The 12,463-nt window shown below is 42.9% G+C and overlaps 2 protein-coding genes across 8 annotated transcripts in view; one reads left to right on the plus strand and one right to left on the minus strand.

Annotated features, from left to right (window-relative positions):
* Positions 1–183: 183 nt before the first annotated feature.
* On the minus strand, positions 184–4,081 carry SSR3 (signal sequence receptor subunit 3). The gene is made up of 5 exons (XM_030028893.2): positions 3,863–4,081; positions 3,081–3,207; positions 2,542–2,640; positions 1,448–1,579; positions 184–735 (listed from the first exon to the last, which is right to left on the minus strand). Exons 1-5 carry the CDS (start codon positions 3,999–4,001, stop codon positions 669–671), a joined length of 564 nt encoding a protein of 187 aa, XP_029884753.1. The 5' UTR covers positions 4,002–4,081; the 3' UTR covers positions 184–668.
* A 20-nt stretch (positions 4,082–4,101) lies between these two features.
* The window catches only part of LOC115347459 (TCDD inducible poly(ADP-ribose) polymerase), a 42,245-nt gene continuing 33,883 nt past the window's right edge, over positions 4,102–12,463 (plus strand). For 2 of the 7 annotated variants that reach the window (XM_041126969.1, XM_041126970.1), the window contains exon 1: positions 7,459–10,928. Coding sequence is in view for 3 of the 7 variants with exons in the window: in XM_030028884.2 (XP_029884744.1) it covers positions 7,482–7,532 (51 nt within the window). In the remaining 4 variants the exon portion in view is untranslated. The other 5 variants (XM_030028884.2, XR_005933469.1, XR_005933470.1 and 2 more) reach the window with 5 other exon arrangements.

Raw genomic sequence — 12,463 nt, forward strand, 5'->3', positions numbered from 1 at the left:
TCCTGACCCCAAGTTACTTAAAAATGAGTATTTCCAATGAATACAGTACATACGCGAGCTTCTAGAAGATTCCTCTCTTCTGGAAGCAGAAAAGAGTTGACAAACCTACACACGCTGCTTGCCCATGAAAATAAATACCCCCCTTTTTTTTTTTTTTTAAATTAAGAATGGAAATCCAAGGAATTAAATGACAAAAAAGCGCCTTCTTTTTATTAAAACTTTTCAAGTTACAATGATAAATGGTGGATTGTCACTTTTTATGATCAGTGAGTTTGACTGTTATACCAGTCACCAAACTTACAGAGGAATTCTGTTACAGGTTTTAAGTACAACCGTTTGTACTGCTGTGTAGCAGTCCCTTACAGTGTACCTGTCTAATAGTCAGTCTGTAGTACCATCACACCCATGCAGTGCTTCAGAAAGGTTACGTTTCATAACTGCTTACACGCCATTTCCTTTCATTGCTAAGTAAAAAAATTGATTATTTCAGTTATTGAATAATACCATGTAAAGTAAATATAATTCAACCATTTTGGATTCAAAGCCTCCCCCCCCATACCCTCAAGAAGTCACACAATAAAAAACATGTATTCCTATTCCACCCTTAAACTTTTGTATGGCAGTTGAACCCCCTCACAGAAATGAATTGCTGTGGGGTTTTTTTTTGTCTACTTGGATCCTGTAGATAGCAGAGCAATCAGTCCAGATGAAGCACTTATAGAAAGAATATAGTTTCTGTAGGCAAAAGGTTAAGGACATATACTTGTAAAGATACCACTTCTTTTGTACAGAACATTTAGTAGAAGTTTTATGAAAAAGAAGGAGGAATTGAGACAGTCTTTCTCTGTAGGAATTTTAAAACTGCAACACTGTAACCTGAAACACAGCTGACAATCAAGGCTGTTAGCAGGATGGTGAAATGTACTTAACTGCAAAATTAAGACACCCATAAAGTTTAGCCTGTTCTCTTAAAAGTGTTTATAAATACAGTTAAATACAGAAGTTCTGTAATTAACATATGTGGCCCTGATTGGCAGCACTTATTTACTTAAGTAACAAAAAACTTTACTTGTGAAGTTACTGAAACTAAACAATCCTGTAAGGTAAGAGCACCTGGCAACTAACACTGATGCAGGGTTTCTGTAAGAACACGAGCTGCCTCCTTGTTCCACAACTACAATTGAAACAGCAAAGCCTTAAGAATTTCTGTATATTGTCCAAGGGATATCCTTAAAACATCTCATGTCAGACATTAAACTTTTACCTGCTTGGGAGACTTTTTTTTGATAATATCTATTTTTATGTTACAGTGTTTCTAAGCTGAGGTACTACAATGAACTGCACATATCAACAGAGTAACCTCACAACCCAGGTGACAAATATAGCTACTAATGACAACAAATAGGAGTAGGACCCTGGTTGTTTCACACGTGGTAATAAAGGATACACAGTGGGGTTGAAGTTCTTCAGCACAAAAAATGAAGCAATGATGACCAAGACCAGAAAAAGAGTATTGTTGTAGAAGATGGAAAAAGTTGTTGCTTCATAATCTGCAACTTCATTTTTCTTCCACAGAATTCTAGGAACAAGTAGAGACATTATTTCAGGCACATTTAAATCAATGCCTATCCTGGCACACCCACCATTATGAAGCGATTGACACCCAGAGGTGTCGTAAACCACATACTGCTGCTCATCATAGCCAGCTTCTAGAAGACAGAGCGCAGCAAGAACTACCAGTCAAGTCATTAAAGACAAAACCTTGCACATACTGTGCACCTGTACACTTAAATGACTGACGCTTGTTTTCCTACCAGGCACGTCAAACTCAGCCCTTCATAAATAACACTTCTTGTGAGCCTGTATCTGTTAGATGCTACCAGCGTGCCTGGCAATTAGAAGGGAAGATAAGGCTTTTTGTTCCAAAGACCTGATAGTTCATTACCTCACATCTTGTACAGTCCTAATGGGCATCTACTCTAATACTAACTGCTTCCCGATACACTCCCCAGGCATAGCCTGTGTATTAGTATGAGCTATTCCATTGGAAATCTGCGTACCAAGACATGCCAGTTACAACCACGAGGGGTAACAAGTACAACCAGCGATTAGCAGTGCAGTCCAGCAGTTTATGGAAATGCTGTTCTGAAAGAACTTGCATGCCACTACGCAAAATATATCACGCTAGCCCGTCTTTAAGAAAAGGCGCTTATCTTATTTCTGAAGACAGCTGTGATGCTTGCTTTCCAGAAAGTTATTACAAGGCCTGTACAATAAGTTGCTTTGCTTTGCAACTCAAGGACTGAGACATTGCCTTGTGGGACCTTATTGATAAAGGTGTCAATGTTTGAGACCTTTCATTGATAACTTGCCTCAAAAAGGCTTTACAGGTGAACGAAGAGCTGACAGCACAGCTTCTACTTACCAGAACACAGAAAAAAGCAATGGCTGAGGAACAGTCGCTAATATCCTACTTACAGCCTTAAAGATACCAGGCAGTGTTACAACAAGGGAGAGAACGAAAAGAACAAAGAGGATTACCTTTCATCCTTCTCCTTGCGAGACATCTTCCTATTGTCTGCCTCAGACAGCTTGCGAGTAACTTCTTTGGAAACAGCGTCCTCTCTTTTCTGTGCTACTCTGTAGGAAACACCATTTATGATAAAGTTGAAAAATGAAAAAAAAACCCCAACAAAAAACAGCCCTGGGATTATAGGAAGTTGTATTGACAGTGAAGAATAAAACTTTGCCAAGACACTGAACCATTTGCCCAAGTTGAAGGGAAAACAAGTAATAATCAAATTACTAGAAATATTAGTCAAATATAGTTTGTGGCAATACCCAGAGAGAGAATGAAGGTAGTTTTGCCATTTCATTGTACACTTAACTGACAAGGCTAGTCTATTCCACAATTACAAGAGGGATGACAGAAACCAGTTAGGAGATACTTCTGTGTAAAACAGTTTTTGGAGTAACTTTTCAGACATTCTTATTCATAAAAAAAAAAAAAAAAGTTTTAAATGCTGGTTTTGTTAAATTGTTTAATAATAAATTCTACTTCAAACAGCCACCAAACTTACTTGTGTTTGAGAACAAACTTGACGTTCTTATACGCAAAAGCTACTAGATAGGTACTGATGAGGGTCATTACGCTATACAGGACTGCAGACTGAACAAGATCCATATGCCATATCCTCCAATAAAGCCCTTAAAAGAAAGACAGACAGACAGACATTTTGAGTGGCTTCTCTCTCCAAGAAGAACACCCCCACAGGAGTCCTATGCAGCTTACCGGCTCTGCAATTCAGCACCGGCTCTGCCAGACCAAAGCCAGTTCCTGCAAAATCACTTTGCTGGGGGGGCTGATCCTAGAACTGCATTAAAAAACACTTCCCAACAGAGAAATCTGCTTTGCTTGTGGCTGAAAGGGGCCTTATGAGACCACGTCAAACCCGGCTCAGCAGCAGCCAGCCCGCCAGCTGTAGGCAGCGCTGAGACTGACACGTCAGTGTTCCATCAGCGGCTCGTCCATCTTTGCAAACCACGGAACAACCAGAACAAACCCTCCCTGCCCGCTGTTCCGAGCCGGACCGGCTTCGAAGCTGGATCTAACGCAGCACGGAGACATCCGAAATAATCCCGCCGGGGGTCGGCTCAAGGCCGGCCCGGCCCGGGGCAGGGGGAACCCCAGCAGCCCGGGGACCCCCCACCCGCACCCGGCAGCGGGCCAGGAGCCCGAAGCGGGCTGCGGGGAGCCCCTGCTCCCCCCTCAGGGCCTGCCGCCCTCCCTTCACAGGGCCTGCCATCCCCCCCTCGCCTTGTCAGGGCCCCCCCCCTCCTGTCAGGGCCCCCCCCGGCTCACAAATGGGGATAGCGGAGACGATGAAGGCGTTGCCGAAGAAGAGCGCGGAGGACTTGGCGGAGAGGTTGCGGCTGAAGTCCTGCAGGAGCAGATCCTCCTCCGACTGCTGCCGCCCGCCGGGGCCGCCCTTGGGAGCCATGGCGGGGACGCGGGCCCTGCCACCCTCAGCTCTAACCACGACTGCTTCCGGGTCACGCCGCCAGCGGGGCGGGGCGGGGGGCGGGCCCGTCCCACAGCACTTCCGGGTGGCGGCGGGAAGGCGCCGTCCGTCTGAGGGGCGACCGTTACCGACCGTTACCGGCCGTTACCGGGCCCAGCGCACGGCAGTCCGGCGGCCCACGGGTGCCGGTGGCTGAGGGAAGTGAGTACCGGTGGGGAACGCCGGGGGACGGGCTGCCGGTGGCGGCCGCCCTGAGGGTTTGGCTCGGGGACGGAGTGAAGCACGGCGGGGAACCGGCCCGTTCCCCCGCGTGTTTTTGTCACCCGGCAAAACCCCCAACCTCCAGCTCCCGTAGCAGGGGTGCTTGTGTTCTTGTTTTTTTTTTTTTTTAAAACGTGTTCAGGTCTAGTCAGTGCTTCTAAAAAGCACTTCTTTGTTGTTTCAGAAGTGTTCCGTACCCTCTTAGCCCCACGCTTTTATTTTTTTTTTTAACGGTCCGCCTGCGGTTTGCGATCGTGGCCCGTAGGAGCCCACAGGAGTTTTGGGGTCTGACAGTGGTGTGTTGCTCGAAAGCGTGGAGGGCTTTGCCGCTGTGATTCAGCATTAGGGACGTTGTCCTGACGGCCTGGGGTGACCGTAGCACTCCTTCTCTCCTGGGGCAGCGCTTTTTCCTTGATATTTCTAATGTTTTTTTGAGGAAACTTTATATGACAAAGCGTGTTTCTATCTAAAATTCAATTAAAGTCGTTCTTCCCACTTATTTCCCCCCAGTTACCCTTTGCAAGAAAAGTTAGGAGGTGCGCACAATGAGGAAATGCTAGCTGGAGATAAAGTCAAATTTATACAATCAAAAATCATAATTCATTACAATAGAGATCTATAAAACATTTAAGTGCAGTAGGACTCTGCTGCTTGCCCTCGTAATAAATTTCCAAGACCAAACTGAGAGTGGATTTTCATGATTCAAAGTGTATTTAATATAGTGTGCTAGCAGAATGATATCGCTAATGTCACATTATCTACAGGCAACTATGGGAGATACGCTTCTGCTAGCGAGACCTTCCTTCTTGGCTTGGAAATTCCTCTACAGCAGGGTTTCCCACGCTGGGTTAGCCAACGCATCAGCCCATCGGATGAAGTGCAGGAGCTCTGAGTACCTGCAGAAACACCCGTGAGTACCGATCGCAGCCGTGCCTGTGCGCAGAAGGTGGGCCTGCAGCTGCCCGCCTGCCACAGCCGGGGACCCAGCCTTCCCCCCTCGCCCACCCCCTGCTCCTCGTCACACTGGCAGCGGTAGCTGCCCGTGGTCAGGAGTAATGCCACGGGTCACGTACCGCTGATGGGTATTTCATTGCTGGGAAAAGTGTGGCCTATGGGATTCATCATCAGCAGGTGGTAGGTGTCTCCCTGTAGCTGCAGTTAACCGGCGTCTGTGGCTTTCCTCTGCCTAGATATTAACTTGGGCGTTGTCCTTCATAGATGCTTTTAGTGCTGTTGAGTGGTTGGTGATGGCTTCTGCACCTAATTGGGTTATTGAGCTGTGTATTCTCCATTTCTAAATATTTCTGTGTCTGTCTTAAAATGGAAAAAAAAAAAAAAACCCAAAACACAAAAAACCAAATCAAAATTCATTTAGAAATAATAAGGAGCTTGATTTTTTTAGTGAATAATTTTCTCCATGGAAATTATTGAGACCATCAGAGATGTCTTAGTGGATTGTTATTTCAAGACGTTTAAGCACCTGAAGGTGTGTGTGTGTATTTCACTGGACTCGCAGACGTGCCTGACTTTCACCAATTTATTTATTTTTGATGAGTATGTGTTGCATGAAACACTCATGCCCTGCCTCTCTGGGCTACATTAACCTGTTGTGCAATGGCTTCAGCCGTTTCTGGCTCCCACTGGGAGAGATGGGGGGAAATGCTGTTTGCCCATTAGATGGCATTCCGAAATCTGTACTGAGGATGGTACTCCAATAAGAGCGGAGATCAGCCTTCGTTGCTTTGTATAACACATTAAAACTAAATGTATAGTAGCTAATATCACTATTTGATCAATGTTACCGGTCATAAGAATTGCCTTACTAAAGAACATTGTTAGAGTTGTATAAAGTAGTTGAAAATCATGGGAAAGATTAAGATTGTTTTAAGATTCAGATGTAGTCATTGACTCTGTTCTTGCACAGATTTCTTCCTTCCACTCATCTGGGTAAACTTGTTTTGTGTTGTGGTGGAATGTAATTAAGTCTAACTTTTTGTTCTTGGTTTGGGTTTACTTGGGAAGGATGCTGTCGTTCTGGAACAAAATCTGCCTGGTGACCATCTGTCTCTCCATTAAGATGAAGTATGACATTGTTTTAGGCAGTGAAATGATGAAAGAATTTTCTTGAAAAAACAAATGAGCAATTTGCTTTTTTAAAAATCCTGGCACTGTCAAACTGTAGCTCTAAGCAGAACACTGCATACAACAAACTGTCACTGAAGCTTCAAACTCACTTTAAGTATGTCATAGTTGCTTCCCCAAAAGTAAATTGGGCCACCGATTTCTGTCAAAACAATTCAAGTTTATGTTTTAAGTGCCTAAATCTGCATTGTGCTGACTGCATCTTGTCTGAATCCTCATTCAGAAGCCGTTGGGAGCATAAGGCATCAAAATCAGAGGAACAATGGCTCCATGACTCAAAAGCAAAAGTTCTCCTGATAATAGAAATATTAATGCTGTTATCTTTGTAATTTATGAAGTATGTTCCTTACCAAATTTCTTTCTAAAACGCGAAAGCAGTGGTAAATATTCTGGAAATACGTGGATTTTCTTTACTGCTCTAGCTTTTTCTCTAAATCTCTAAGCTGGACCAAGCTGAAAATTTTAAATGAGGGCAGTGACATTTCCCAGCAGGACTTGTTTTGTCTATTTTATTGTTGCCACTTATCTGTGTGAAGTATAGACTCCAAAACACATTTGTTTCGGTTTGGAAGGCAGGTAAGTCTGCTCTTTAGCGAAGTTTTATTTGTCATCTTCTGTGCTAATATGAATCTTAATGTCCCAAGGTCTAAGGATGGTTTTCATTAATATGACTATCTTACAAAAAAACCAAACCAAAACAAACCCTAATGAGTCCTTATTACTAATTTTTTTTCCAGTTCATTAATTTGTGCCATCTCTTCCTTTAGGTGTCGAAATCCTAAAAGAATCCCCAATGTGCAGAAGGGGAAATTCCTGTAAGACAGCAGAGGCAGGGAGCAACCTCAGGTGGGTCAAGAACAGAGCCAGAAAACTGTTGTGGTGGCTCTTTCCGACACCGTAACAGTGCCAGGAATAGGTGCCCTAGGACTGAAGAGCTATGAGTCTTTGTAGCTCCAGTAGCAAACAGCAATGCCGTGACAGGGAGTTGTTCTGACCAGATAATGGTTCCGTTTCTCCTGTGTGTCTCTGACAGGTAAGTGCAGGAATACCTAGGATATGCTGATGTCTGGACTGCGTGCGGGGTGGGAGGAGTTGGGCCTTCCTGAGGTGGGTGCCAGAGGTTATGTAGCTGTGCTTACGTAGCCAACAGTCTTGAACATCTTGATTGTTATTGGTCATTGATTAGCAACTTTCTGAACCTCTGTTTATTTCTCTCTCTCCCTCTTTTTTATTTATGCATTCTGTCGAATTAATATATTACAGAATCTAGTGTAGCAGTTCTTTCAAACTACATTTGCTGTGTTTCTTCATGTTGTGTGAAGTGACCTTTCTGTCAGACTCTGATTACGCTTGCCCAGCTATGCCTGCCTAAACCGTTGGGAGCACGCAGAGATTGTTTTTGCGAGTAAGACTTCTCAACTGTATTGAAAATTCCGTATTGCTTTGAGCTATCGTTCTTTCTTGGCATAGCTCTGCTGAAAAGATTACAAGTTCTTAAAGCTTGATGGTTTATACAGTCCTTCTAATCTAATTCAAAGGCTCTTGATAACTGTTTTTTAGCTTGCAAAACCTGTGGGAAAAAACTCCACTAATATTAATACATTATGTATGAGCAGACCAAATAGGGCCATTTTTGCTGTCATCTAGTGTTAATATGAGGACATCCCAGTGTTTCTTATGGTTAAGTGAATTTCTCTGTTGTTAGTTACTGTGGTAGCTGACATCTTGTTTAACAGAAGAATTCTTAAAAAAACTTCAGACAGGAATGTGTTGTCTTCATGATAGTGATCACTATCACATTCCAATAGTAACAGTTGTATCAAAAAGAAATACTGACTGGCAAGAAGCCTCTCTTGAGTCCCACAGAAAATAATATTTGTGATTAAAATACATGTCACCCCAGTGGTAGTTATAGCTGATCTCTGTTGTTGTTGTACAATTCATGTTCGTAAAAGTAACGTAGAACATTGTGTGCTGTGTGGAATTACAGTGCACACCCTTAATATCTCTATAACAAAACAAATGTTCTCAACATGGACTTTGATACACCCTCTCTGTTCTTTGCTTTTATAACATTAGTTTGTCAGGGTAAATCTTCAGAGATACATTTAAGAGATACCTGATATTTTAAAATTGTTTATTTCAGCCGGTTATAGAATGTAACACAGCAATGAGTCCAGCTGTCTTTCAGAAGAGGAGAGTCTCGTATGTTTTATGTCAGATGCTTGCACGTGTTTTTTTGAATAGTACCAGTGGCTTATATTCTGTTATACTTGGGGGGTGTGCATGTTTTCCTCTTTTTAAGTTAGTCTAAAAAGGATATTATGCCTTCGGCCTTGTGTCAGTGTTTACTCTGGATTTGATGTTTTACCATGGAGTTGAAGCATCTGTGCAGACTCTTGCATCCTTTTCAGTTCATTATCTATATGCTAGTACTATATGGATTTCAGTTTAAATCATACCACAGTCAGAGGAATGATCTCACTCATATGAAAATACCTTTTTATTTTCCATGTGCGACTACATTGTGAACCTACGTCCAAAGCTAAAGCATAAAATTGGCTGACCTTGCAGCTGTTAATTTTGCTGTCTACTTACCAGCTGTTCAGTTTTTGTTTGCTTCTCTAAAAGGGGTTTTGTTAAGCACAGAAACAGAATCTATTCTTTGCTTTCAGTAACCATTTCACTACCAAGTCCTCCAGGGGTGATCACGTCCTTTGGCACTTGTTTAATTGTTCTAGCTGAACCATTTCACTTAACGTATCTGGAAGACTTCTGTCTAGTCAGTTGTTTTAACTTAAGTAACTCACTGAAATTGAGAACATTTCCTAGCAGTGTAGATACAGCCCCAAAAGTTCGTGACTGAGACAGTCTTGCAGCTGTCTGTTGCAGTTCTCAGGGGAAATTGTGTATTTTCCTCATTCTGGCTAGAAGAAATCTGGACAAATTTCTTCCCATGTTTTCTCTTACATCCTCCCCTCTTCCCCAACGCTTGTTAGTTGGGAAATAAATTCTATAGTTTTGAAAACTGCTAGGTTTTTACATTCACATCTAAATCTAAATTAAAGCAAACTTTCTCATTGGCATTCATTCCAGAGTCAGTGGACTAAACTATGTCCGAGAATTAAATTGGAGCAGAGCAAAAGCTTCACTATAGTTAAGATTGAAAAACCCCTCTTTGTTCAAAATTGAACTCTTCTACTATTCTGAAATCCCTGTGTTTACTTGGATGTGTTGAAATTTATCATGCAGTAAGGGATTAGTGTTCTGAGTTTTGGATCAGCTGATTGGGGATTTTTGAAATACAAAAGAAAAACCTTTGAATAAACATGCATGACACTCATAAACTGAGCAGCTTCTGCTATCTTTGTATGAACTAGGTGAATGAGAAGCTTTCCAATTCTTCTGTGTGCTGTGCTTTTTTTGAAGCATTCTGTGGAGTCTGAGGTTTAAAATTGGAGGCATAATCTAGATGTATTATTTTTTAGCCAAATCCATTCCTCAATGTGGTTTAGAATGTAGCCCCAAAAAGAGCACAGCTGTCACAGCTGGAGGGGCGGTCTGGGGGCTGGTAAGGAATGGCGCTGTTGAACCAGTGTTGTTACCAGACACAGTTTTGAGAGGATAGATTTCTTATCTGGGTGGTAATTTGGGAAGAATCTGTGACTCTGTAAGGGGAGGAGAATGTCCGAGTTATCCTTCTGTGTGTTAGGAAAAGGGAGGATAGTTGCAATCATCACTGAGGTGAACAAATGTTCTCTTTTACCTTCTGAGAACACTGCATTGAAATAATGGATTGGTATGCTCACCTTTAACTTCTAAAAGCTGGAAATTGCTGGATTTCTGTGACACTTGCTCTATCTGAAGGGAGCTCAGTGTAGCATATGTGACCCATTTTTGGTCTCTTGAAATGCTCTCATCTGCTCCAGTTTCCTCCTTTAGCATTTTTCAAGTTTTGGTTGATAGGTTCTTCTGTGTGTAGACCAAATGAATGAAATAATGTCTATTAATAGATTCTCAGGGGGGCTGGCTTGCTCAGCATTTATCCCAGGTAGAGCATGGAACTGAGCACACTTTTGAAAAGCAATATCAAATGCAATATTTGGAAAATAACTAAACTCTGCAGGTAAGAGTGAACCTAATATTCAGGATTTGGGGTATCTATTTCGTAAGCATCAAGGTCTGGTTCCCATGTTGCTTTGAGATCTGCAAGTATATCCTGCAGATAATCCAAATAAAAGCTTCTGAAAGCAGGAAATACAAAATTATGGTGTTTTATTTCATCCTTTTGCATATCTTTTGTTTTTTATTCTGTTCAAGCACAAAATCACCTGGTTTGGGTCCTGTGGAGGTTTGTGCAGACTGACGCTGTGCATGTGTGCTTTCCAGCCAGATGTGATCCGAGGATGGCAGTCAAGCCATTTGTTCTGTGGAGGCCACTGAGGAACTGTAACTTTCACCTGCTTAGGAGGACTCTTGATGGGTGTGCCACCTATCATGGAGGTATTGTAAGCTTTCTTACAGGTCACACTGGCATTTTATGGTGTGGTGGAGAAATACAGGGTGAAAGTAAGCCTGAAGGCTGTCATGAATGCTTCAGCACAAGGGCTGCACTAAGGGAGACAGAGGAAGTTGAATGAATGAGCCTTTAATGTAAGCAGACCTACCAAATTGTGTTTTGTGTGTAGAAGACAATTGGTAGGCAGTAGGGTGGCAAAATGAGCCAAGGGTGTGACTGGGGCAGTGAAGCACTGGTGTAGGGGCCAGGTCTGTTGCTGCCTTTCGGGTCTATCCATTTGGTTGCTGCCTGTGATTATATATTTAGGCACAAAGTATGCCAGGCAATCAGAAACAGTCAATTAAATGTGGGATAGTCGGCTTGACGGCTTTAACAGCACGCAGATTATAAGCAGTTCACATGTACGTCTCCAAACTAGGGATACATCAGGTGATCTGCAGTGGTCCAGTTCAGCGGTCGGAATCCTTGTTAGTGGGAGGAAGTCAGCCAGATGGGATTTCTGAGTCTGAAATGTGTCATCCTGCCACCCACCCACCCATTACTGCTCCATCCTTTAGCAGTGTAGGAGGATCTCATGGTGGTTGGTGTCACTTTCCACCTGTGAGTTATCCCTGGGGTTTCCCATTCCTGCAGCCTTGAGTTCGGCAAAAGCCTTCTGGATCTTAGCCATAGGAAAATTTTAGCCTATAATGTGTAGTCAAAGAGTTGGCCATCCATGTGCTGATGGCTCCTAAAATGCTAATATCTAAAGTAAGAAGGATGAACTAGAAACTGAAGTATCATGTGAAGAATGTTTGGATGAGTGAATGAAAGGGGGTATTTCTGACTGCCTCATCTTCTGAATGGTTATTTGTAATCATATGTAACACAGACTAGCCCTGCGCATCGCAAACATTTGAACTCATCATGGTAATACCCATTTCACTATAACGATCTGTACAGAATGAAGTACGTAGGAATGATATCCAGCCAGCTTTTAGAACTTTAGGTAATGGTTGAGCTCAGGCATAGTTAATAAAAAGTCTGGAGATAAGAAGAAATCTGATTAACGTTAATGCTGAGGATGCTGTAAGAGTCAGGCTGGGTGTAGTTGTGCTAGCACTGAGAAGGGCATCACTTCCTAGCTGCACAGAAAGCTCTCACAGGGTATCCATTGCAAGGAAGCAAGGTCCAGGTATGTGCAGGTGCGCTCTGCAGCAGCAGTGTTGGATCCAGGGAGTCTGGAGTGGAGCTAGACCTAATGAGTAGGACAGGAGCCAGGCTAACCACAGACAGCCTCTCAGGTGTCTGCAGCGGTCTAGTTCTCCAGGTTGGATCTACTGAGCTTAAAGTAAAGCCCATGTTACAGGAAAGCAGTTTAAAACTCTTGTGGCACAGCTGTACGGAACTGCTCTTAGCAGCAGTATAGCTACATGCCTGTGGTGATCTTGAGCATGGTGCAGATTTGAGCTCTGGACAGAATTTATTCAGGTTTGTTTATTTCATGCCATGTTGGTATAGATTGGAGATTAATCCATCC

This window comes from Aquila chrysaetos, chromosome 10 (assembly GCF_900496995.4).
Source record: "Aquila chrysaetos chrysaetos chromosome 10, bAquChr1.4, whole genome shotgun sequence".
NCBI classification, from domain to species: domain Eukaryota; kingdom Metazoa; phylum Chordata; class Aves; order Accipitriformes; family Accipitridae; genus Aquila; species Aquila chrysaetos.

What these genes read in the sequence shown, in the direction of transcription:
- SSR3 (XM_030028893.2), bottom strand. Translation starts at nt 4,001, where the DNA reads ATGGCTCCCAAGGGCGGCCCCGGCGGGCGGCAGCAGTCGGAGGAGGAT. An exon ending in AAGTTTGTTCTCAAACACAA is followed by an intron (nt 2,641 to 3,080) that starts GTAAGTTTGGTG and finishes TGTTTCCTACAG; the next exon opens with AGTAGCACAGAAAAGAGAGG. An exon ending in CGCAAGGAGAAGGATGAAAG is followed by an intron (nt 1,580 to 2,541) that starts GTAATCCTCTTT and finishes ACTTGTTCCTAG; the next exon opens with AATTCTGTGGAAGAAAAATG.